Consider the following 26,974-nt stretch of genomic DNA (forward strand, 5'->3'; position numbering starts at 1 on the left):
AGCTGAATAATATGCTTTAAAAACAATTGTATTCCTGTAATTTGAAGAAAGATCTGTGACACCATTAAGTTTTTTTCCAGTCAGTTACAGTTGAGCATATGTCTCATACAAGAAAGATGCTTCCTTGCAAGTTTATTCTCTTTTTCTCTCTTCTCAGGGATTTAGGGTACTGTTATAATATAAACCTTTTCGTTTTGGTGGTGGGGGAGGGTTAGTGTACACATTAATAAAGTCTTTTGATTTGTTGGTTAAAAGACTGAAATTGATGTATATATTTGTGGTTTGTTTGTTTTAATATCAAGTCCAAATCAACTTAACCAATCACTAGTAATTACAGCTAGGAAAAGTAAGAAGAGAAAAAGGAAGGCCCAGGATTAAATTCTAGGACACCTATTTTTAAAAAAAAAACAAAAAAACTCAACCATCTGCATATTCTATGTGACAAGCTAATAAAAGGAAAATTGCTTTTGGAATCTCATGTGTAAAAATTACCTGATGGGGATTGCCTGGCCAGCTCAGTCGGTGAAGCATGGGACTCTTGATCCCAGGGCCATGAGTTCGAGCCCCATGTATGGTATAGCATTCACTTAAAAAAAAATTACCCAAATGGCCATAAAATTGAGGTGATTAGCACTAATAGGTAGAGGAATTGTGTAGGTGAAAAGAATTAATTAAAAGTATTAAGACAATTTTAACATCAGAGTAAAATTTTTAAGGAGTTATTTAGAATAAAGAAATCAGCATCATAGTTTACATATTTGATTTCCAGATAGTCTCATAATATATGTTGTCCTTATCTCAGAATTTCAACTTCCATTTTCTTTTCTTGTATTCTCCACTCTAAAAACTGATAATTACTCATAATTTAGGGTGATAAAAATAATAGTCAATATTTTGGTTGGACTTCTAACAACTTATTAGTTGATTATGTGCCTGTAACAATGTTTAGCAGGTTGTATTGATATAATTTACTCAGCCAGAATTTTTTTTTTTTTTTTAATGTTTGTTTATTTTTGAGAGAGAGCATGAGCCAGGGGCGGGGGGGGGGGGGGCGGGGGTGGCAGAGAATCCCAAGTGGGCTCTGTGCTGACAGCAGAGAGCCCGAAGCAGGGCTCAAATCCACAGACCACAAGATCACAACCTGAGCTGAAGTCTGATGCCTAACCCCACATAGGAAGCCCTAGCCAGAAATTCTTGGAAACCACCTTTGTGCCCGGCTGATGTTGGTCACCATTATCCTGTAGAAATTATGCTTTTTATTCTACTGCTAGCTGTTGGCATTTTTAGCCCGCCTTGTTAGCCTTACTTAATATTTCAAACTGAAGGAACCTAATTATTATAATATTTCATAAGTAGAGGGAGATTTTGTGTGCTTGGTTTTAAGGTAATGGGCTCTCTTTCCTGTATGGCCAAAATACTTACAAATATTTATTGGAACCTATCATAAGAGATAAAACATCCAGCTTTTAACTAGGTAGTTAATTTCTTCTAAATTCATTTGTTCCATTCGAAAAGTCAGTATATATGTCTTTTTGTTACATGTCTTAAATGATAAGTCTTTGGAAAAATGAAGATAAAAAAGGCAATGCTGTTCTACTTTAAAATAATAGGTAACTAAGTCTAAAAACTTTTTTCAGATATTTGATATTCAATATTAAACCCACCCCCTCACTCCTAGAATTTAGTAAAGGTCAGTGTGCTTTTAGTGTAAATCTTCTCACACTTTTATCTTTTAAGATAAAGAAGCTCCATAGCGTATCTTAATAAACTTCCCCAGTGTCTAATATTGCTTCCAATCTAGAAGCTATGGGTTATATCCAACCTAAATATGTGGATAGCTTATAAATTTACTCTAAGAAAAGTAGTCAGTCACATTTCTTTTCATTTTTTTTTTTTTACATTCACTAATTGTATTCTAAACTCTGTCTATAGCTAAGTATATATGGATTATGTATTTCCTACTCATCACCAAAACTGGCAGCAATATCACACTTGGGATCTGATAGGAACATTATTATATACGGAAATGTAGAAGGTTGGCCAGTTCCTGAAAGGCCTCCCAGCTTGGCATGATCTTGGCAATTTCATGCAGGTTCAGACACTCAGCTTGGTCTTGTCAGAGTCTGCAGGTGATTGGTTTCAGAGAAGCTGACTCTCTTCAGAAAGTCCTAGATATAACAACTGGAATGGTGAGCAATAAAACTGTCCGGTGGCCCAGCAATGTACTGTTAAGCAGCACATTCTTCCAGTGGGGAGATGGATATGGGATGCCAGATTCTAATCCAGAATTGCTTGATAAGACAGAATGATAATAGTAATAAAGTCTGTGGCAGCCACTGAAATATTAATCTGGTCCTCACACAATCCTGTAGTCCTGGTGCTACAGTTATCCCCACGGTAAATTTCTACACCTTGTCCAAAAACATAGCTAGTAAGAGATAGAGCTTAATAGCAGTCTGGCTGTAAGAGTTCTTCACCAAAAGTCAGGTCCTCTTGAATACAAACATAGAGTTAGTAAGTCATATGGTTCAGATCTTGGACAGCATCAGACTGTAATTTCTTGGTGCAGCCATTTCCGCAAACCAGATTCATGTTTGTCTCAAGATGAGTTAACCTTCCTGGCTGGAAGCCACATTATGTATTTCAAATGACTAGCTGCTGTGGTCCTTTACGTGTGGATTTTGAGGTTTTACTGTCAAAGGGTAACCTTAATTTGCTTTATTTCCAGATTTCTTATGGGGACACTCATCACTTCTTATCCTCCAGTGCTTTATACACCATACATTTTATGTTTTATTCCCCTCCCACATTTGTATTTATGCATTTTGGTATTGTGCTTGAATTTTCATATCATAACATTGGGGGTTTGTACAGACTTGTTTTCTGTGACCCTTTCAGGTTTTTCCATAAAGTCAAAGGTAATTTTACATTTTTCCTAGATTGAATCCAAGAAATAACATGCGCATTATTTCATCTGATTTACTACGATTTTCTTCTCTGATTTCAGAGTGGACAAGATTACATCTGAAAATGCCCCAACTAAGGAAATCAATAACTTTCCCAACCATAGAGTGCTAATTAAACCAGAGGTCCAAAATAACCAGAAAAACAAAGAAATAAGCAAAAATGAAGAAAAAAAGGCATTGGAAGCTGAAAAATACGGATTTCAGAAGGATGGTCAAGATAGACCTTTAACAAAAATTAACAGTGTGAAGTTGAATTCTCTGCCATCTGAATATGAGAGCGGGTCAACATGTCCAGCTCAGACTGGACACTATAGACCAGTCAACGTGAACAGTTCAGAGAACAAAACTGTCAATGTCAGCCTGGCAGATCTTAGAGGTGGAAGCCACCCAAATACCGGGCCCTTACACACAGAGGCTGATCGAGTCATACAGAGGACAAACTCAATGCAACAGTTGGAACAGTGGATTAAAATCCAGAAGGGGAGGGGTCATGAAGAAGAAACCAGGGGGTAAGTATCTTGTCATAACATGTCCTGAACCTACGTTTCTTTCATACTATGTTGGTGAAGATTGGTTTCTGAGACACCTGTTGAAAAGTATTAGTTTAAATTGTGTTTTAGACATTATAGCTTCATTTCTATCTTTTCTTCATGGTAATCAGACGTAACTGTTTTTTCTCTGTTTCTCATTATGCTGTCCAGATTTCTCACAGAGGTCCTTCCCTGCTAGAGAAGAAAGTTAGATAAACAAGTGCAATACACTGTTACAAAATGAAGGCAAGAACAGGGTGCTTACAAAAACAGATTTCAGGGACACCCAACCCAACCTAGGGGTCCAGGAAAACTGTTCTGCAGGAAATGAAATACGAGCTGAGTTGTAAAGGGTGGCAGGCTGATAATTGGCTTAGATATGCAAAACTGCAGAGTTGACAGAGCTGGAATCCAGGCTTAGGTACAACCTCTGTGATGATGCATGAGAACCAAGGCTGGAGAGATAAGCCAGAAGAGATGTTTTCAGATTTGGTGTTTCAGAAAGATCACTCCCACCGAAGAATCTGGAGAATGAATTAGAGAAAGTTCAAACACTATTGGAGTAAGTGAAATGAGGAGAGAGAGGGGATGTATTTAAGGTGGGATTGACAAGACTAGTTGAGTGCTTGCATGTGCTTGATTGCAAACTAGTCTCAGTCTGATAGGGGAAAATCAAGCATGACACCTGCTTTTAGGACTCTGGTCATCAGGGATTGTCTGGTGCCTTTTACTGCATGGAAAAGATTTGGGAAGAGAGAAAGTAATGAATAATTGGACAGGTTCAATTTGAGGCGGCCTGTATGTAGTCTGTAGCTCCAAAGAGAAACCTGGACTTGAGTAAGTTTTGGGGCATCATCATCGTATCAAAAGCGCTTAAAGATAAGGATGAAAATAGATAAATTCATTCAGCTGGAAGCTAGATAAAATAAAGATTCTACAGGAAAACCTGAAAGAAAATTTACATTTAAGAAAAAGAATTGAGGGACCCGCAAAGGAGATGAAAAATAAAGGCCAGAGGAGATGGAAGAATAGCGGGCCCCTACAATGGGAAACAGTGTTCTGTCATTAGGCCAGAATTTGGTGATGCAAAACCTAAAAAAGACTTTAATGTGCTTGTGGGCAGAAAAATTACCTGAAGAGTTATTGTGACTCTTACCTCTCAGTAGTAGAAAACCAAAAAACAATGACATTAATGATGTTTTGGTTAAGTGAAGATTAACTTGACAGTTCTTCCAGTTTGCTCAGTTGTCATGACTGATGTCTGCAGCTGTCAGCCAAAGTCTCTCTCCTTTCAGGAGCAGCTCAAAGGCCTGGGTACACTTGGCCTCATCTTTTGTTATCTCAACCAGCACTGCAAAACACTCTTGCAGTGTGTTGTTCACTTCCATTTTCTTTTTCTCCACCCTCAGTGCTCACTTTTCTGATTTTCCCAAGGAAGGGTTGTGAGAAATATTTGCTATTTCAAAAATAAAGTTTGATTAGACAGAAGGAAAACCAGAGTTAATTATGGGGGGGATAAATGAACGGATGTTTGATAGTACTTAAGGTAACCATTTTCAAGGAAACAATAAAAATGCCAGCCAGAAAATTTTCTGAATCTCTACCCAGAAAATTAAACCTCACTTCTTAATGAAATCACTTCTCCTCAATGATTCTATACTTTCTTACAGTTGAAACTGTATAATTAAAGTGGTTTGACAAACATCTGGAAGTTAGGGTTTTCTTAATTGTTGAGCATAAATAATATTTTCCAAGAACTTTTAGGTCTCTGGATAGGTATAATTAACACACATAAAGGCTTTCTGTGTGACTTTTTTCTTTTGAAAGCAGACTTACAGCTTCTGAAGGTATTTTGAGCTAAGATTTTCTCTGCCTTGCCTCTCCAACTTTGGAGTCACTGGCTAGAGTCTACTTTGGGTCATTGAGTGAGATATACCACCTACATTATTATATGAACTTCATATTTTAAAAAAATAGGATGTTTTATAATACAATAATTTTTATTGGTGGAAAGAAGCATAAGGGTTATTCATAGTATAATTCATTTTGTAAAACTTTGTGGAAGCCTTGCTATTATTATTAAAGTTCTGATAGAAAGAAAAGGGGTTTAATATTTAGTCAAATAGTAGATCCCTGCATCTGTGAACAGAGCTTTAAAGTTTCTTTGTGAGTGGCAGGCACTGTTAAGATGCATGGTGCCTTAATCCATTGTTCTGCATGGCAGAATCACAGGGACAGGGTTTTCATGGTGTTTGACAGGCAGCTGCTAGTGAATGGAGCACCAAACCTGATGAAGGAGCTTACAGTGTTCATTTCTTAAGCTTTCACTTAAAAGTAAATCACACTTTGCTTAATTTGAATTTCTTTGGGGAAAACCACTGAAGGAAACCCGTTTTTGAAAAACAGGTCTCAAAATGCTAGAAAGTATATGTGGTAAAAATAAATTTACTTGAAAATAACCTAACTTTGTATTAAAGTTCTTCAAAAGTGGTTCCAAAGATGGCAGAAGAGCCTTTTAAACTTTGTAGTCATTAATTAGCCAAGCTCAGTAGGGAAGTAGCATACTGTTAATGATCATAGGATAGGTTAATGGCTCCAGTTGAATATACATGTCTACAGGAGCGTCCAGCTCACATATTGTGAATGCTTCAGAGCACTGGAGGGTTTTGGTGTAATAGACTTTCTGAGCTGGAACTCAAACATTAGTTTATGGGCAGTTTTTATTGTGTTTTAAATTAAAAATATATGTCCATTCGTTATATGGTTAGAAATAGTTGTTTCCCACATTTCCAAACTAGATACAAAGTTAACATTTATATTTTCGGTATGTGCTTCTATGGTATAGTTCACTGCTTAGTACAGAGCTTTTTGCATATTAAAGTCTCTGTAATAGTTCTTGAATTCGCGAATGACCAAATCAAGGTATATTGGGGTAAATTGCTTTAGTACTAGGACAGAAGTTCTAGGATAGTGTCTATTTCTGTGACTGACTTGCTTCCTAGCAGATAGCTGTGGGGTTGCCAACTCTGAACTTCTTCAGTTTCTAGCTTTGTTGTTAACAGAGAAGGTAGGGATAGGAAGGGAGACCAAGCAGGGGGGGAAAAAATAGGAAATATTTGTGGCAAGAAAGCAGCAAAGAATAGAAGAACCTTTATACTGGTTGTATCAGAGTACTGGGTACCTTTTTTCTTCACTCCAGCCCCAAAGACCTCCAGTGGTTAGCCTCACTGCAGCAGTTCCTGTTGGGGTGTGAGGGGCATGTTCAATTTTAAGCAAGCCTGTTGTAAGTAAAGACATTGAAAAGCTGAAGAACAACCAACGTGATGAAGGAAATTTAGTTTAGGGGGAATGGTTAAAGGAATTGGAAATATTTTGAATACATAAGACATGGAGTTTAGAACTGTAAGATGGCTTTATGATCACATCATGTCATAGATGAGAAAACCAAATCTCCCAAAGTTTCAGTTTGCTAGATTTGGGTAGCATATGAAGGACTCTAGTAGCATTTTAAGATTATGCCCTTCCAGGTGTATTTTTATTTTTAATTAAAGAGTAAAGTTTTTAAAATAATTTTCGTGGTTTGGGGGAAATTTTTTTACATAGAAGGATTGTTTTGCTTCTTCATTAAATCCAAAAGTCTAGGAATCATTGGCATAATGAAAAGAGTGCTGCTTAAGGAAGGAAGAGCTCACATGCCACTCCTAGTGGGCTCACTAACTCTTCCTTTAACCCACATATTAAAAGGAGCATGAGGGGGGCGCCTGGGTGGCGCAGTCGGTTAAGCATCCGACTTCAGCCAGGTCACGATCTCGCGGTCCGTGAGTTCGAGCCCCGCGTCAGGCTCTGGGCTGATGGCTCGGAGCCTGGAGCCTGTTTCCAATTCTGTGTCTCCCTCTCTCTCTGCCCCTCCCCCGTTCATGCTCTGTCTCTCTCTGTCCCAAAAATAAATAAACGTTGAAAAAAAAAAAAATTTAAAAAATAAATAAATAAATAAAAGGAACATGAGGGACACCTGGCTGGCTCAGCTGGAAGAGCCTGTGATTCTTGATCTCAGGGTCATGAGTACAAGCCTCACATTGGGTGTAGAGATCACTGTAAAAAGGAGAAAACATTAAAAGAAGTATGTGCTCTTGGTCTTTTCCACACACTACCCCCACCAAAACAAAACAAAAACACCATACTCTCTAACATTCTCTGAGTCCCAGAAGATGTAATTCATCCAAGGTCTCCTTATACATAAGTAGGAGAGCAAGAATCTTGGCCCTCCTGACTCTTGATCAGCTGCTTTTTCCCACTTTATTATTTTGTCATATTTTTCACAGCATTATCCCCTCTGTGGGTGCTTTAAGCCACAAAAAAGTGTATTTAACTTGAGACTTCCTCTGGTGTTTTTGTAAAGGTAACATAATTTTACTGCCCTAGTAGGCACAAATTATGCAGGGATTTTTATTATCACCATTCCTCTTAGCTCAAACGCACCCAATTCATTACACCTAATCATCACAATGAAATCTTTTTTTACTACGGTACATTAGTGTTTACACATTGTTGTCACTGACAACAGTCTTTGGGTCAAACGGCTCTGACATCCATCTTATCAGCCAAGGATTCCCAGATGGTGAAAGATTGTGGTCAGGTAATTTACGCATTAAGTCTTCTACCCTTTCTGGCCTATGTAATCACCACCTTTTTTGACATTTTAACACCCAGTAGGAGGCAGCAAAATAGTATGCAATCATGCGTGCACAATTGCAAACTACACTCTATGTTGAAAATACAGTGCACAGAAGAAATGTGTTAATGTTGAAAGAAGAGGTTGGAAAACCTGGGTGTATGGGGGCCCAACTCCCCCACATTTAGTTGATTGAATTACATTTTATATTAGAATATAGATTTATGCCAAGTGTAGATCTAGCAAGATGAATACTTATAATATTGATCTTTAAATCTTGATTTTATTGTGGTTACTGTTATTAAAAAGATTGTGTTTGCATTTAGAATTTGAATTGTAATTGCACCTATTCCTACCTCTGAAGATAATGGGGAACACAAATCCTAACTTTTTAAGAAACTTTTTTATATAATGTATCTGACCTAGCATGAGGTTAGCAAAGGATAGTTAAAACTGTTTTTATCACAGAGTCTTTTTTAAAAATTGTAAACTAAAATTCTACTTTATTCTCTCATTTTACGAAACATTAGGAAATCTGTGCTCAGTAATATGCCTTATGTATCCATGTCCAAAAATATAGCATTTTAAAAGAACTTTATTTTAGATGCTTAATATACATGAGAATTTTTAGATTGCTTTAAAAAGCCTGCCACAAATGTTTATGCCAAGGTGGAATATTCATTTCCATGCTAGAAACATGTAAAACTCCTGAGATTTGCAGTTGTATATCTGAATATTACCATGTTTAAGTGTTTTGTCTTTAAATAGTTAAATTTCGAGCTTTAGCTTCCAGTCACTTTTATTTTTCAAATTAAGAAAAGATATCAAGGAGAGTTTTCTCTTCAAACCACAAATGTACTGATGCGCTTCTTCCCAGAAATAGTCCTGCTTTCTGAAAGAAACATTGTAATAGAGGAGTCACATATACCTGCAGGGATTCATTTCCTGTCTTCTTGCTCTATAGGACAACTCAAACCCTCAGTATTCCATTCCTACTTACCTTATGAAAAGAGACTAGGAGTTTGTTTATATAAAAACAAGCTACAGAGACAAACTTAAGATTAGATCTTGGATATTCTTACAAATAAGTATTTTTCCTTTTTTTAACCAAACTGCACGTTGTGTGGAGTTAACAGTCTTTTATGTAAATAACAAAGATACTTTTTACTTAATGTAGTAAATTCATCAAATTGCATTTCATAAAAAGGTCGAAATATGTTCATTAATATTTTATACCCTGTGTAATATTTTGATCAACTTTTTAAAAGTAAGTCCCAAGATATACTTTACTTACCAGCAGGAAAAAAAAAATTTGCTCTAATTTAGAATCTGGAAAACAACTCTTCGTTTTTATATTTCAATTTTTTTTTTTTTAATTTTAGAGTCATTTCATACCAAACGTTACCAAGAAATATGCCAAGCCACAGAGCCCAGGTTATGGCCCGCTATCCAGAAGGTTACAGAACACTCCCCAGAAACAGCAAGACCCGGCCTGAAAGCATCTGCAGTGTAACCCCTTCCACTCGTGACAAAACAGTAGGGCCTGGAGCAGAAGAGAAACGGAGATCAATGAGAGATGACACGATGTGGCAGCTTTACGAATGGCAGCAGCGTCAGTTTTATAATAAGCAGAGCACCCTCCCTCGTCACGGTACTTTGACCAGTCCTAAAACCATGGTTAATATTTCTGATCAGACAATGCACTCTATTCCCACATCACCTTCCCATGGGTCAATAGCTGCTTATCAGGGATACTCCCCTCAACGAACATACAGATCGGAAGTGTCTTCGCCAATTCAGAGAGGAGATGTGACGATAGACCGCAGACACAGGGCCCATCACCCTAAGGTAACATATCTGCTAATCTTGTGTTAACTACTACTTTACAGATGTTGTGTTTTATTTCTGTCCACCTATTCTTTTTTCTTAATGTGAGAGACAAAAAACTAGGTAGGCAAGACAGCTCCTTTGTTTTAAAAATTAAGAAAGAATATGGGACGCCTGGGTGGCTCAGTTGTTTAAGCGTCCGATTCTTGGTTTCAGTTCAGGTCATGATCTCACAGTTTGTGAGTTTGAGCCCCGCCATCGGTCTCTGTGCTGACAGTGCAGAGCCTGCTTGGGATTCTGTCTCTCTGCCCCTCCCCCTGGCATGCATTCATTCTCTCTCTCTCTCTCTCTCTCTCTCTCTCTCAAAAAAAATAAATAAATAAACTTTTTAAAAAATCATAAATGTCTTTTTTAAAAAATTAAAATTAAAAAAGAATAATCTCTAGTGTCAGAATCTCACATATAAAAACCTAAGCTTGCAACACATCATCTTTCGAGAGCACAAAAATACTTATTTTGAGCAGATGTGTTATGCATTCTTCTATGCTCCATAGCCTATGTCATCAGCTTTCCATGTAGGTTAAGACCACTTGCATTTTTATTGGCTCTTCACACACTTGAAAATTCTATTCCTGTCGTCTTCCAGCAGCATACTTGTATTCTTGCATCAGGTTCATCCTGCACTTTGCTAAGATAAAAGTGCTGACCTCAGGGCGCCTGTGTAGCTCAGTTGGTTAGGCATTCGACTCTTGGTATAGGCTTAGGTCAGGATCTTATGGTTCATGAGACCATGAGATTGAGCCCCACTGTTAGTGCAGAGCATGCTTGGGATTCTCTCTCCCTCTCTCTGCCCCTCCCCCCATCCACTCTCTCACTCTTACTCTTGGTTTCTCTTAAAATAAATAAACTTTTTTTTTTTTTTTTTAAGAAAAGTGCTAATCTCTTCTAACCAGCTGCATATGTGGCTTATTGAAATCATCTCCTTATGTACCCAATTTAATATTAGGATAACAATGCATGGTGGCATATATACTTTTTAAAAATTAAGATACACATAGAGATCGTGTTTTAATTTGTACATGAAGTTGGTTTAAGCATTGCTTAGTAGACTATTTGGAGTTAATTCAAATAATTAGCTTTTGTGTTGGTTAGCTTTTTATAATACTAAAGCACATGTTTTGATCATTCAGCCTGTATGCAGCCAGTTGTTTAATGTCTATCCTAAAATGAAAAGGAATTTTTCTGTCACTTTCTTTTTAATTCTAAAGAATTTCTTACTTTACACCATTTTAAAATGTACCTTTTCTTATCCCTCTGACAGACTGAATCCTTCAGTTATAACATTGCATAAAGTATATGTTTGATATAAATTAAGGTGTATGTTTTCCATAAATAAGCATTAGTTAGAAATGAATAAGTCAGTCAGGAATTTTTCTTCTTGGAGGCAGCTTTAGTTTGCCTCACCAAAAAAGGCTCACGTTGAACTCCATCATAACGGAGTTCAGTGTTTTGTCACTTTGTACATCCAATAACTAAATCATCTTTGATTTAAAAAAAAAAAATGGTAACAATATTTAAGAGAAATCTGATTCAATAGTGTGTGGTTGAAACATGTTCTCCTGGGAATTAGCATTTTTTATTATTTTTGACCTAAATGTATCATCTGTTTCAAAAACAAATATAAAATGAATGTATGCTCTCTGTCTAGTTCCTAATCAACTACTGGTCTACTCCTCTTCCCAAAAAACTTCTTAAACATTGCCAAAATTTTCTTTCAAACTCTCCTGTCATTTTCCTTGATGTGATCATTGGTTCCCAAAATATGTCCGTGGACCCCTGTGGGGTTCCCATGACCCTTGCAAGGAGGCTAGTCTGTAAGCTCAAAACTATTTTTATAATGGCAATAATAAGACATCATTCATTGCGTTACCATTTTCTGAGTGCAAAAGCAACGATGGGTACTGGCACATTAGCGTAAATCAGGGGGGCAGCTCCCAACTGTGAATTTTTAAATTCACTTAAAAATCCCTTTGATGAAGCAATAAAAGATAATTTTATTCAATCTTGACCTTTCATTATACATCATTTTCATAGTGTGTGCGATGAAATGGGAAATGGTGCATAAAGCATTTCTCTTGCGTACCAAACTACTAACATCAAGGTTGACTCAGAAAAAGATACGTGTGATTGAGTTGCAAGCTGAACTAGCTCCTTTTTTCCTGAAACACCATTTTTACTTGAAAGGATGAATGACAGACACTCTACGGTTGTTCACACTCAGTATTTGACAGACACTTCTCAGAGTGAAATGCTATCCTGTCACTTCCAGGAAAACAACCAACAGTATTTGTCACTGATGACAAATTTGAGCTTTCAAGCAAAAATTAGAATTTTGGAAATGTTGTATCTGCCACTGTGAGCTTGACAGCTTTCTGGTGCTTAAAGATCAGCAGTATTAACAAATGTGTGTTACTGGTATTGTATACTGATATGTGTCAACATCTGCAGAATTCACCGAACCAGCACTTTCCACATGACCAGTGTTTGCTATTACAAAATCAGAGATGGGTAAAAAATTCATTTAAAGCGTAAACACCAGGCATACCTCATTCTTGTGTGCTTCACTTTAGTGCACTTTGTAGGTACCGCATTTTCTACAGATTTAAAGTTTGCTCCCATTCTGTGTCATGCAAGTCTCTCAGCACCATTTTTCCCACAGCATTTGCTCACTTCTGTCTCTGTCATGTTTTGGTAATTCTCACATTATTTCAAACCATTCTTTTACTGTTCTATTTGTTATGGGGATCTGTCATCAGTGATTACAGTTCACTGAAAGCTCAGATGATGGTTAGCATTTCTTGCAGTAAAGTATCTTTTAATTAAGGTATATATATATATATATATATATATATATATATTTTAGACATAATGCCTTTGCACATTTAATAGCAGCATAGTGCAAACATAACTTGTACATGCAATGGGAACCCAAAAAATTCATTTGACTCGCTTGATTGCATAATTCACTTAATTGTAGTAGTCAGGAACTGAACTCACGGTATCTCCTAGGTATGCCTGTAAAGTAATAGGTGTTAATGTGAAAAGGTCATTGATACAGTTTCAGATAACATTTGCAACTAACTTTTAATATCTACTTTCATTAGCACTAATAACAAATTTTAAATGATACTTTATAATGTAAATTTAAGATTTCACATCATTGACATTGACCACAGAATTTATATTGTACCTTTATTTTCCTAGCATGTCTATGTGCCTGACAGAAGGTCAATGCCAGCTGGCCTGACTTTACAGTCTGTTAGTCCCCAGAGCCTCCAAGGCAAAACGGTGAGTTCAGTATTTTTATTTATCATATCATGTTTTATTTATGTGCTACACATGATAGCACATATCTTACAGAGCATTTAAGTTTGAATTTTCAGAGAGGTTCCTCCCAAAGAAAAACCGTTGCTACTTTTGTGAAAGAGAGCTCATCAGAAGAGTTTGGGATCGTGCAGCCACTTCTCTATCTGACTAGAGAAATCTCCCAAAATGTCATATTGCCTAAATATGAGATTATATTTTCAGGGCTTATTGTATAACCTGGGTGGGTTTCTTTACTTTATTGGATGTTGATTACCTCCTTCTTTTTTTTTTTTTTTTTTTTTTTTTTAAGTTTGTTTATTTTGAGAGAGAAAGGGAGCACACAAGTGGGAAGGGACTGAGAGAGAGAATCCCAAGCAGGCCCTGCACTGTCAGGGCAGAGCCCAACATGGGGTCTCGAACCCACGAACCGTGAGGTTATGACCCAAGCCGAAATTAAGAGTCAGATGCTCAATTGACTGAGCCACCCATGTGCCCCGATTCCCTCATTCTTAAAACAGAAGTTGGAGTTGTTGATGAGTGGAACAAATCTAGCAGGCAACTGTGTGTAGTCACACTATGGGCCTATTAAGAAGTCTCTCCTAGGGGACACTTGGGTGGCTTAGTCTGTTAAGCATCCGAATCTTGATTTCAGCTCAGGTCCTGATCTCACAGTTAGTGGGATCGAGCCCCACATCAGGCTCTTTGCTGGCAGCATGGAGCCTGCTTGGGATTCTCTCTCTCCCTCTCTCTCTACCCCTCCCCCACATTCATTCTCTCTCTCAGATAAATAAAATTTAAAAATTAAAAAAAGTTTCTCCCATAAATTTTTGCATAGATTAACTACTTTAGAGAGGAAAAAACTGATTTACATATTTATGCAGAGAGAGACTATAAAAATACTAGGTGCAAGCAAGTACTTACCATTACCATTTCATTGTCAGTATTACGTTCAAATTGGGAAGGAGTTTTATTACCAGGACACTGTTATTCTTCACATTAAATAGAAAAGATGACTTTCATTACTTCATTTTATTTTAATGGCATTGTTTTATCTGTGCATTAATATCAGTAGGTAGTCTCAGTTCCTGTGAAGATGTGATTTGAGGATCTATATAGTTGTTCATTTAAAATTCTCTTCCTGCAGGAATCAAAACAAATTCATCTTATGTGTTTTGCAGATGTTGTTTTATTTCATCTCTGAGTCTTTTACATGCTAAGATATAAGACAGGTGTCCTGGCTTTAAACTGTTTCCAGCTTATTTATTAAAGGTTATAAATATTGCTTGAGTAAAACTGAAAACTTTTAAATGTTGTAATTTTTAAATATTAGATGGGTGATCTGCCAAGAAACAGACATTTATCGTAAGATAATGCTAAGTATCGTCTTATGAATTTTTATCTTCTGCCTTGCTCCCTCTAGTGGATAGTTAGGATAAAATGTACTTATCACCTTTGTGGGTCAAAAAATGTGCCCGTTTTTATTTTGCCTCAAAATTCAAATATGTAGCAAACTTGAATCTTTCATCCTTTTGAAAATGTCTTAATCTTTTTAACTCAGTAAATAATAAACCAGAGTTTCAAAATTCCTTCTTTTGATATTTTTTTCAAATACCACTCTGGGTCTTAGACTGTCTGAATCCCTTATACAACCCTACCTTCTCCTTGGCAAGACCTCAAGAGCTTGATATGGTGGTCATAAGACCTGGGCTCTCCCATAGTCACGAGGTCACCAGATGTGGTTGGCATCAGAACAAAAGCAGTTATTCTTCTCCTGTCGTGAAATTTCTTCCTTAAGTCACACACATACACATTCTTTTACTCTTTAATATAAAAGAGCATTGTCTCATCTACATAGATAGCTTTATCTGAAGAATCCCGTAGTAACTCTTACTTACTTCTGACATTTTTCTCACCTAAAGGCAATAAAATTTCATATAAAATTTCAAATAACAGTTAAAAATTATTTCTGTCCCTTAAAAAAATTGTATAGAATATAAAGACATGGCAAATGAACAGAAGAGAGCTGGTGTAATACTGTGTTATAGGCAATATAAATCAATCTCAGGACCATTTTTTGGCCTGGAAGTTTTAAGACCACGCTGTAGCCCTGAAGTGATGAGTCTCTCTCTTGCCCATCTGCAGTTTTTAATCATAACAAATCTCACAGAAACATCAAATAATATTTTACAGCCTATAAGACTGCCAATGACCATACTTTATTGCATTTCTAACAAAGAAAACTGTATCAGATTGGCCTGTTAAGGAATTTTATCTACCTTTGAAAATTTATTCGTCTTAGTGTTCATAGTAACCAATCAGGAACCAGAGTGTGGGAGGAGAGTTTATGTACTCATGGAACCTTTCTGTTGGTATTAAATGGTGTCCATCCCCCCCCCCCCTTAAAAAATAAAAACTGATCTTTGGTTATTTAAAATATCCTGTGAATGCATTAGCAGTGACATTTAGAAATATAACTGGGAAGCAATTAATAGACCCCAGGTACTGAGTTTAATATGAAGATATCATCCAAGTTTTACATGAATTTGAATGCTTTTTATTTACCTTCTGTCTCTAAAATAGAATGTTGGACATGCAGGTATTGTTCTATTGCTGTAAAAGTCTTAGGCATCACTTAAAAATATCTTTTAATGATAATTTTTTAATAACTCTTATGTACAAACCTTTACAGTTGTTTTTTGGCATTGTGCTTTTTAATACTTAACATTTAGTATTCTCTCATGAATTCTGAGAAAGTGCCTTAATATACTGTTGTTTTGCTGTATCTTTTAAAGTAACACTGTTCCTTCTATTTCTCTAGATATCTATGCATTTATGTAGGACCTATCATCATAGTGCCTAGGCACTATGTTTGATGTCAACCGTAAGAGGAAACTTGCCAAGAAATCTTGGTTTAATATCTGTCACTTAAGACAACAATTAATCTGTTTTCCACTGTTTGGATTCTTAAATTGTACTCCTTCAGCCAGAGGAGCTTACGCTGCTGCTAATAAAGCTGAGACGGCAGCAGGCCGAACTGAGTAGTGTCCGGGAGCATACATTAGCACAGCTCATGCAGCTGAAACTTGAGGCCCACAGCCCAAAGGTCAGCTATGAAGAGTTTTGTATGTGTCATCTGCCATTACCACTTACCTTGAGCCATTCGTTAATCAGTTTGATCGGTGTCATTAGTGTTGAGCATGAGCCCATACAGTCATTGCAGTGACATTATGATCTCCTATTGACCCTTTGAGAATTCACTTATTTATATGTTATTAAAGGGAAATACGGGTAGGATGGATTTCTTCTTGGCCTTCCAGCCCACTCACCCACCAACTTTTGGTCGTGAGGAAGGAAATGCATACAGACTTCATTCCCCTTGTACCGTAGCTTCCACAGCTGATGAAACAGATGATTGAAAAGTCCTATAATTTCCTGGAAAGTAATGAGTTGAAAATTGGTTGTAACTGTAATAATACTGCCTTATAAATGTCAGAGATTAAGATATTTCTTTCGTTCTTGACTAAAAGAATGAACACATATAAACATTTCTCAAAGGGTTTAATAGCCTCTGGTTATATGAGAAACATCCAAAGAAGTCGTACTGTGTCACAGAAAAGTATTAACATGTAAAACTTCTAACATTGAATCTGCTAAAGCCATTTGAAGGATTTTCCTGCTGAATATTTTAGCTTCTGTGCATGTCTATTTAATTTCTTACAAAACTAAGTGTAATTTTTAATAATTTAATATGTCATCTGTACAATTTACAGGGAGCATGTATGTGAAAGTTGTGTACCATGATATAATAGGTTGTGGTAAACTACCTGTTTTTCTTATTTCAAAATTGACCTTTTCATGAATTCTACACCCTCTTTCTCTATCCCTTTGTTTCTTGATTGATGCCTACTAGAATGAAATTCTTTCACATCATCTTCAAAGGAACACCATATATTTGGATCATCAGGTGGGATTTGTAGAATTTTTTTGCTTAAAGTACCTACTAGAACTTTTCAAATGTAGTTTAGTTTTCCAGGTTATTTGGAACTAATAGCATGACTTTTATAAGTAACCGAATAAGAAATTCCTAACGGTGAATTCAGTAATACCAAAATAAACAAGTAAAAAGGATAGTTGTGAGTGTAAGGAGCAATACTGGGTCACTGGAAAATTGGGAGCCTGAATTCTCTAGACTTCCCTTCTCTTATCCCAAGAAAGCTCCTACTCATTAGGTTTATCTCTGCTTGGGGTTGACCTGATTAAAGAACTAGGTACCAAACTGTGAATGCCTTGTTGGAAGATCAAGAGGGGGCGGGTGTGCTGTGCTCTCAAAGGGTAGTTTCGCTATGGGTGAAAAGTATGGTGACCATTTTTAATTCTGTAACTTCAGCCCTTGTTTGCCATCTCCTGGTGTTTGGTCTTCACTAAGCTCTGTAGAATCATTTTTACAGTGGGCTGTAGTTCCTACCATTTCCTCAGTGAGTGCGGATGGTTAGGGTGAATGGTAGTTCATGAACAGGGACTGCTTTTTCCATATTTTAGTTTTTATGAAATTCTCTATTAATATTTAATTTTAATTTTATGGGAGCTTTTGATATGTTCTTAAACACTGAATTTCGTCCTGTGAATGCATTTTTTTATCTATATAAATCAAGCGATAACTTGTTTTAGCCTGTTTCAAAACAATTCAAACTTGAGCATTTTACCAAATGAAAGAGGTTACTGTGGAAAATGTCATAAGACAAATGTTTACATATTTATATTTGCCTCCTTAAAATAATAAGGTACTGCTTTAAATTAGTTCTATTTAAAGAGGGATTTTGCATTAGGATGACCCTTTAAAAACTGTTCAGTCGTGTTTGATAATTTTTAAAAGAAATATACTTTTTTAATATAGAGTTTATTTTTTGTCCCACAACATGTTTTTGTCATGATTTTGCCAATTGGAAAGCTTCAGAAATCAGCATTTCATGAGTCCAAATTCCAGTCTCCACTCCAGAGACTGCTGTTGAAATTTAACCACGGTGTATATTCACACTTTGAAAGTAATCTAATAAAGACACGAAGTCTTCCCTCAAAATGCCACACTGCCAAGAAAGCTTCTAAGATGCATTGGTAAATAACTTTCATAAAAGCTCTTTTGTCTGTAAAGCTAGCAATAGTTCTGAAAAATAAAGGGATATTTCAAAAATTAGGTGTAAAAAACAATGATATAAATGGGAATCTAAAGTTATATAGTATCTCTGGAAATAAACCTAATGGTTCATTATAATTTATTACTTACCTCAATAAATCAAAACCAGAATTACAGAGACAAAGAGCTTTAGAAAATCCCAGCGCTTGCTAGCTGGCTCAGTGCGTGGAACATGTGACTCTCCAGGTTGTGAGTTCAAGCCCCACGTTGAGCATAGAGAAACTTAAAAAAAAAAACTTAGGAGGGGCACCTGGGTGGCTCAGTTGGTTAAGAATCCACCTCTTGATTTCAACTCTGAGCCATCAGTGCAGAGCCTGCTTGGGATTCTCTCCCTCCCTCTCTGTCTCTCCCTCCCCTGCTTACGCTTGCATGCTCTCCCTCTCTCAAAATAAATAAACGTAAAAAAAGAAATCCTAGGAAAAGACAGGTGAATATATTGAAAACACCACCATTTGCTAAGATACTTCTCCTCAACTCCCTTTCCCGGGTTGAGCTGTTTCTTCCCTTTACCTAAGTGACCCAGATCCAATTGAGGTTTCTATTGCCCTTGGTACTCTGGAAGTGTGCTCCACTGAGCCTTTGTTGTTGGAGAGGACCAGGCTAGTGGTCTACAGGTGGCCTCTAAAAATCTCGACTTTTAAGTGATCCTCTCTATTGCCTCTACACATCAGCAGAGGTTTTCTAGTAGTTGCCTTTTTTTATATTAGATCCTGAAATAAAAGTATATTAGTCCAATTTTAAAATGTAGTAATGAAAAGAACTACAGTAATTGTTTGAATGCTAATTTGCATGATCAAAATAAGACTGTTTCTGATGGAAAAATTTGGGCCATTTTTAGGCAATAAATAGACAATATATAGAAACAAGGTGGAAACTTTGCCCAGAAACTCAGATATGCCTAAATATATAGATCCTTAAGGTTTCCTAAAGAAAAATCCCTCTTTAAATAAATCAAAATTTTTTATGGTTTCAAATAATTACATTTAATGTAAATGAAACATTTACTTTTGAACTGTTCTATATTTTATATCAACAATAAAGTTATTAAGTTATATAAAAAGAATTCTCGATCATTTTCCATTTTAATGAAATTTTTTTTTCATTCAGCTCAAACACTTCTAGTTTAAAAAAAAAAGAAAGCATTTCCAGCTTTTAATCTTGTTACTGCCAGTAACTTATTTTAGATTGCCAAGTCTATTGTTTTTATAGGCATTATTGTTTGCCCAGTATATAAAAAAAATCAGCAGTTTTTTCATAACTAGAAATTGGAAGCTAGATTTTAAAATCTGAAAGTCAAAAGAAAAGGCTCTGGTCACATTTTATACAATATGTCCTACAAATGAACATGTACTAATTAATACTCACTTTCAACACTTGTTCTCCTAGCTCAAATACATCGTTAGAATAACTTAAGGCCAGCAGCAAAATGTAGTCTTTCTCCTGCCTCTTGGGAGCTAGTCAAAAGAAAGTTTTTTATTGATTGAAATTCTCTCAGTTGCTATCACTGTCCATGAAAAATAGAACCAAGTGTGGTTTCTGAGTTGCTTCAGAGGTAAATTCATTTCTGATATCAGAATGGTTATAACAAATGAAAAATAAAAATGCCTTACCCTGTAATTCTGAAGATCTGCATATTATACAATCAATCCAAAAATCTTGACTTCTGGTCCCCCATAACTTGAGCAGTATAATTTGGCTTCTGATTAACCACATTTTGAGGATGAGTTCTGTACTAAAGTGTTTTTAAAAACAACAAAAGCTATACTAATTATATAGCAGAATTATCTTCTGCTTTTTGTTTCATTTTGGAGTACACTATTATCATTTGCTTGTGCTTTTACAGCCCAATTAGTAGACTATTCACAGACTACATTTAATAAGACCAGGCTGGGTTTATTTGTCATTTTTGTGAATTTTAAGATAACCTGTGAATGTACAATAATCCTAACTGGATATACTTCATGTACCTCATCCAGATTCTATTTATAAAATGAATAAATACATAACTTTTTTGGTCAGTCATGAAGGGAGGATTAATAGGAATGGGGAAATGAGAACGATTCCATCCTTTTGTCCATATTCTCCACCCTATTTTAGCTCTTCCTTCCATTTGTTTCTTTCTTCCTCACCTGCTTTTTCTGACTTTCCCCTGTTATTGAGTAAAAAGCAGTTATGAGACAGTTTAGATGATTTTCCCTTTCCCTTCTTCCTAAAACTTTCAGCCAGCTTTCCATGTAGGCAATGATAACAGAAAATGAGATACTAAGAAATTGGTAGGAAGACATGGATAGAAGGATCAAGGAACTTGGGGCCATGCTTCACAGGCCTTTGTCAGTGTGCTGCCCCCTTGTGGGTACACTAAACATATCCCAACCCTTTCCACCACCACTGCTCCTCACCCCACTCTGATTTTATACTAGCACTCCAGTAGCTAACCTCCTCCTTTAAGAATACTTGCTACAGTAAAAAAAATATAAAAAATAGAATAGAATACTTGTTATAGTAAATGGAGTTTGACTTCTATACATCTAAGCTTTACTTGCACTGATACTGCAGCAGTTATTTTATTTTTTCATCTTTTAAATATAAATACTGTAACATTGAATGCCCTTAAAATTATGACATTCTGCCTTTACCCCTCTCCCTTCAAGACTCATCATAGTTAATTGCATCAGAAACATTTGCTTGAGAAAGGGAAAGGAGGACACAGATCTCAGCTACACTCAGATTGCAGATTGTCTCTTCCCCATGTACTCAAAAATTCTTTGTGAAAACAATATGCCTCTGTTCCAGTAATTAATGAAGTTGATTTACCCAGTTGGAGCTGTCTACCTGCTGCTGGAACATACTTATTTCCAGATGTAGCATCAAATAGTATATTCTTTAACATCAGATGGCTAAAGGATCTTATTATACTCAAATTCTCATGGAAAAACTGGACGTTTTTCCTGAAAAAGCAGTTTGCCATAGTATAATAAAAGAAAAATATAGCCCAAGCTTACCTACGGTGTTCTTTGTTGTATAAAAATGTTTAAGGGACACTTGGGTGGCTCAGCATCCAACTCTTGAATTCAGCTCAGATCATGATTTCACAATTTGTGAGATCTAGCCCTGTATGGGGCTTTGTGTTGACAGCACAGAGCCTGCTTGGGATTCTGTGTCTGTCCCTCTCTCTGTCCCTCCCCTGCTCACGTGCTCTTGAGTGCACTCTCTTTCTTTCCCTCTCAAAAATAAATATTTGTGGGGGCACCTGGGTAACTCAGTGGGTTACGCATCCAACTTCAGTTCAGGTCATAATTTCACGGTTTGTGGATTTGAGCCCCACGTCAGGCTCTGTGCTGACAGCTCAGAGCCTGGAGCCTGCTTTCGATTCTGTGTCTCCCTCTCCCTCTATCCCTCTCCTGTTCATGCTCTGCCTCTCTCTGTCTCTCAAAAATGAATAAACATTTTTAAAAATTTTAATAAACATTTTTTTTAAAATGCTTAAGAGGAGAGGTGCCTGGGTGGCTCAGTCGGTTGCCTGTCCGACTTCAGCTCAGGTCAAGATCTCACGGTCTGCGAGTTCAAGCCTCGCGTCGGGCTCTGTGCTGACAGCCCAGAGCCTGGAGCCTGCTTCGGATTCTGTGTCTCCCTCTCTTTCTGCCCCTAACCCACTCGCATTCTGCCTTTGTCTCTCTCAAAAATAAATAAATCTTTTAAAAATAAAAATATTTAAAAAATAAAAATGCTTAAAAGGTGCAACAGCCAATAGCTACATCCTTGTGTCTTATCAATATATTTTTTTAAGTTTTATCAGATGCTTGTGGGGAAGATAAAATCATTTTGTTTTAATACTAACTTTTAAAACTACATCTTGAATTGGATGCAAATTTAAAAAGATAAAAAAATAAGTTAAAAAAGTAAAATTTAAAAAAAGAAAAAAGAACTATAAAATAGTTTATCCATGAAAAAATAAAATAGTTTATCCATGAAAAAATAAAAATAAAAAAATCTTGAAGAGTAAACTAAACCTTATAATTTGCAAAGATTTTGTATTAGCATTGAGATTTTATGATGTAATTCTTTTTATAAATACGAATATTTTATGAACTGTGTGCTAAAGCTACTAATGACTTTTGGAAGAAGTCTGATATTCCCCATTGGCTGCTGTGGACATTCCTCACCATTATGCTTTCTATATCCTTTCAAGAAACAATAGTGAAAAAACTATGCAGACACAGACTCTGGCCACCTTTAAACATACTTATGCCAAGGGAAATGTAAAAAGAAACAATTAACTGAATATATGTAATTGGTACTGGAACCATTCAAGGTAAAAATCCAAGTACGTTTTTGCATTTCATTCTTTGTGTTCATGAAAGACAGCTTCCCTATAAGGGAAGAAATGCTAACAAGATGATTGAAGAGATTCTTGATGGCTTTCATTGTTCATGTCAATTCAGCAACTTTGTTCTGTTGAGCTATTAAGCAAAGATCCCATTTTCTCTAATATTTCAAGGGGTCCTGGAGCTTCTATTTTTAGGGATGATTGAGATAATGTTTCTAGGGGATGTAGAATAGGCATTTGGCAAAAGCAAACTAAGGAAACTAGAAAATTGGAAGTATGTTACTTTAACATTTATTAACTAACTAGTTACATGGTATAGAATATGTGTTTTTTTATGCCGTGCTATTAAGAGTGATCCTTTCTCTCCATCACACCTCATTCTTCTTTTTCTGTCTCTCCCTTCCTCTGCATATTTAATCACAGAAATATTGGGGAGAGGGGGATGATACCCAGAAAGTTCTGAAGCAGTGTATGACATCATAATGGCAGAACTCTAAGAAGGCTAAAATAAATAGTGGGTAGATTAGAATTGAAAATTTGGAAGGACTTATATGTGTTAACTCTCTGATCTCTTGGCCTATCACTGCCTACATATTATTATCATGACTTTCCTATTTCTTACTAGTAATTAATCTATCCCTTTTTGCTAACTGTTTTCACTCATCTCAGCCTTAATAGGGGAAGTTCTCTGGGTTTTAGTGTTCTTTCAACCGAGCATTTATCCACACATTTTACTAGTTGTCTCTTATTCTTCATCTCTAGCCCCTGGATTTCTCTCAGGAAGCAGAGCCTGTGGTGTGTCCTTGATGTGGGCTTGTTCTCAGGAAGTTTACTTTGGGAAGTGATACCAAGGCACAGCAGTAAAGAGAGTGAGCAAGGAAGGAGAGAATATATTAGCAACTGCCATAGGCATGTTGGGCCTCATCTGACTACTACTTGTTGATGAAAGAAACACTGCAGAATTGCCCGACTGACCAACAAAAGAAAGCATTTGTACTGGCTCCCATCCTCCTTTGACCAAGGGTTGCCTCTTGAGACTAACTCTCCAACACACTGAGGTTATACATGCATTAGCACCCAGTGGGTCCCAATACATGAATTGGTTGGCTCAGCAAGAGTTGAAACAAAAGTTGGGCCAGTAAGATGTGGAAAAAGGCACAAAGGTATCTAAAACACCTCTCTCTGCAGTTCCAGTTATGTGTTTCTAGTTGCTTATGGAAAATCTGCGCTTGGACATTCTGCCTTCAGTTCATTACCCGACCAACATGTCCAAATTTAGAATTGTTCTTTTATACCTCAGTAGTCGGATCAAAAAACTAAAAAGCAAAATTAGTTCAAAATACTGCTCACCTTTAACGTGAATGATGTAACATTTATTGAGCACATCATCCTTGGGAAAGAGCTCGTTGGACTTTGGGAAGTATCAGGACCTTTACTTTAGCTGTTTGTTTAGACCTAGAACTGGTTTAAGCCCTCGAGAGAAAAGAAAAAAATGAGACCCAGTCTCCACCTCCAGCTATGGCTGGGAGAGCCTGATAACCAGCCTATGGCAGTCTGATTGCCTGGTGGATGAAAAGAAAAATAAGTGGCAGCCTACCTAGAAGGAGCGAAGGTATGACAGTTCTCTTGTTCCACCACTCTAAGGGTGGAAAGAATACAGATCTACAAAAATGGAAAAATTAAGTCAGCTTCCTGGAGTTATATTATGTTCTCCTAATATCTCATCCGCCCAACACCACCGAATATTAAAGTTTAAAATACCCTGGGGCGCCTGGGTGGCGCAGTCGGTTAAGCGTCCGACTTCAGCCAGGTCACGATCTCGCGGTCCGTGAGTTCGAGCCCCGCGTCAGGCTCTGGGCTGATGGCTCGGAGCCTGGAGCCTGTTTCCTATTCTGTGTCTCCCTCTCTCTCTGCACCTCCCCCATTCATGCTCTGTTTCTCCCTGTCCCAAAAATAAATAAACGTTGAAAAAAAAAAAATTTTTTTTTAAAAATAAATAAATAAATAAAATACCTTGAAACTTGAATTTAAAGTATTTTAAGAACAATTTTACTGAAAGCAGGAAAATCATGAGATTCTATAGATTGTTTAACTGAATATATGATATATTCATGGTGTTTAGTCAGGATTATAGAGGCCATCATAACACCCAATATATATTCTAAGCTCCTTATTACCATTTAATCACAAAATCTTGGCAATAATAAAAGCACCTGCCACGTTATGTCTCTCAGCTAACTCCAGAAATTTCACAAATTTTTTGCTACAAAATAAGGTCTCCTTTTGGTTTATCATCCAAGCCCCCTCTCTACCACCTCCCCAACCTTGAAATTCTTCCTACCCTGTCATCCCTTTTTTTCAGCCAGCAACTCATTGTTTCTCAAATACTACTTTAAAAGCAATCCCATTCTCTACACTGTGCACCTGTCCGGTACCTGTTCATCCTAACAGCTTAAGTAACACTTTACCGTTTCCAAAGCACTGGCACATACAATATCCCATTTGACTTCTTCTATGTAAGCCTCTGTAGCATGTGGGCCAGTTACCTTTGTCCCCAGAAGCCAGGTTTAATGACTTGCCCCAAATCACAAAGCTAGGATGAATACATTGTATTAATGAATTTTCTTCCCTTTTTTTTTTTTTAAATCTATTTGACTTCCTTGAACATTAATGGAGTTGTTCTTATATTTGCCTAGATAAGAACATGAAGACAATTTCCCCACCCCTCCTAAAATGCATAATATTTATACAGTTCGCTTTTGTATTTATAAAAGCAAATATTTTTGTAGCCCAGTGTCTGTAGTTTTGGCTTCTATCTTATTTTTATTCATTTTTTCAGAACATTCATTCAGCAGAGATTGATGGAGCTCAGTGTAAGGGAGGAAGTTAGTGCTTACAAAGTAGATTCTTTAATTATTTTCAAAGCCCAGGAAGGAAATAAAGTTGAGCATAAATGCCAAAAACATTTTTAAGATTGGCCTAAGAGTATGATTATGTAGTTAAAACATAAGCTGATAAATCTTTAAAATAATGATAGGAAATCTGCTACTCAGTGCTAATTGTAACTCAGAATATACAATTGCTATTAATAAAACCTAGATCCTTGTATCCAGAAGATATTTTAACTTTGATTTAAAGCTCAAATATATTTTGTAGTAGATTTACCCACAGCCAAAACAAATACCTTTTTTTACTAACAGAGGTATCAGACTTTCACTTTTGGAATGTTTGTTCCTTTAAGATGGTATTAAAATACATGCAAAGAAGAGGAAAATATAACCATATCAAACATTATATCCACAATAAAGCATTTTTACAAAATTGATTTTGAATTCTTTTAATATTTCTGGTTGCCTGTGAATGCCAGGAATAAAGATGCTAGCATCAGATAGTAATATATTCCGTGAAGCCAAAGGAACAGTGGTTAAGAATAGCTCAACAAGGAAAATAGTTTAAGCCACTAAAGTAAAGTCAGGTTTGTAAAGTTTATCCTATAGTAAAAGGATTTTAATTAAACAAAAACTTAAAAGACCCTAGGTAAAAAAAGTAGAAACTCACTGTGAATAAATTACATAAATAAATTACTTGGAAAGACATTAGCTGAGACCTTTAAAGTCTTCTTCAAAATATACTACAGGTACATGTATCTCAAAATGGGGGCCCTAAAAATGTAGCAGTTTTAAGTAAGGTTGTGAGTGTAGAGATTACCCTTCTTTTGTTCTGCTGGGTTCAGGTATTTTTATAATGTTTCTCAATAAATGGACCTTATCAGTAATCCTGAAGCCAATACTTACTGCATCATCCAGCTTAGAAATGTGTCTGCTTTTTCTTTTAAGGGAACATCAGATATGTTTGACTCCTATGTTAGTGTCCCAATTTGTTATTCCTTTTTTTTAAAATCTTCCTCCCTTCAAGAAAAAGAGAAAATATTATATTGTCTAGCTGCATCTTTCAAAGTACCATTGATTCTTCTGAATATATAATAATAGTAATATTTTCCCCAAATTTTACTTTTAGAAGACGTATATAGCGTGGACAGTTTATTCAGATTGCTTTAAAATTTTCACAGTAATAGACCTCAGTATTTTGCCCGAT

At 36.3% G+C, this 26,974-nt stretch overlaps 1 protein-coding gene and 1 long non-coding RNA gene across 32 annotated transcripts in view; one reads left to right on the forward strand and one right to left on the reverse strand.

Annotated features, from left to right (window-relative positions):
* Positions 1-26,974, forward strand: part of PLEKHA5 (pleckstrin homology domain containing A5) — a 245,399-nt gene that overhangs the window by 163,822 nt on the left and 54,603 nt on the right. For 18 of the 28 annotated variants that reach the window (XM_045464741.1, XM_045464749.1, XM_045464756.1 and 15 more), the window contains 5 exons: positions 3,008-3,475; positions 9,551-10,016; positions 13,260-13,343; positions 16,345-16,464; positions 17,272-17,325. In XM_045464741.1, the coding sequence (XP_045320697.1) occupies positions 3,008-3,475; positions 9,551-10,016; positions 13,260-13,343; positions 16,345-16,464; positions 17,272-17,325 (1,192 nt within the window). The remainder of the gene's footprint in view (positions 1-3,007; positions 3,476-9,550; positions 10,017-13,259; positions 13,344-16,344; positions 16,465-17,271; positions 17,326-26,974) is intronic. The other 10 variants (XM_045464758.1, XM_045464763.1, XM_045464764.1 and 7 more) reach the window with 2 other exon arrangements.
* LOC123591038 lies at positions 10,865-23,328 on the reverse strand. Of its 4 annotated transcripts, none has more exons than XR_006709088.1 (5): positions 23,254-23,328; positions 16,692-16,793; positions 15,017-15,132; positions 14,283-14,499; positions 10,865-13,070 (listed from the first exon to the last, which is right to left on the reverse strand). It is a non-coding gene; the product is annotated as an uncharacterized LOC123591038 (long non-coding RNA). The 4 variants fall into 4 exon arrangements; XR_006709089.1 differs by having other exon boundaries at positions 16,688-16,793; XR_006709086.1 differs by lacking the exon at positions 23,254-23,328 and adding an exon at positions 18,643-18,728.

Source organism: Leopardus geoffroyi, chromosome B4 (assembly GCF_018350155.1).
Source record: "Leopardus geoffroyi isolate Oge1 chromosome B4, O.geoffroyi_Oge1_pat1.0, whole genome shotgun sequence".
NCBI classification, from domain to species: domain Eukaryota; kingdom Metazoa; phylum Chordata; class Mammalia; order Carnivora; family Felidae; genus Leopardus; species Leopardus geoffroyi.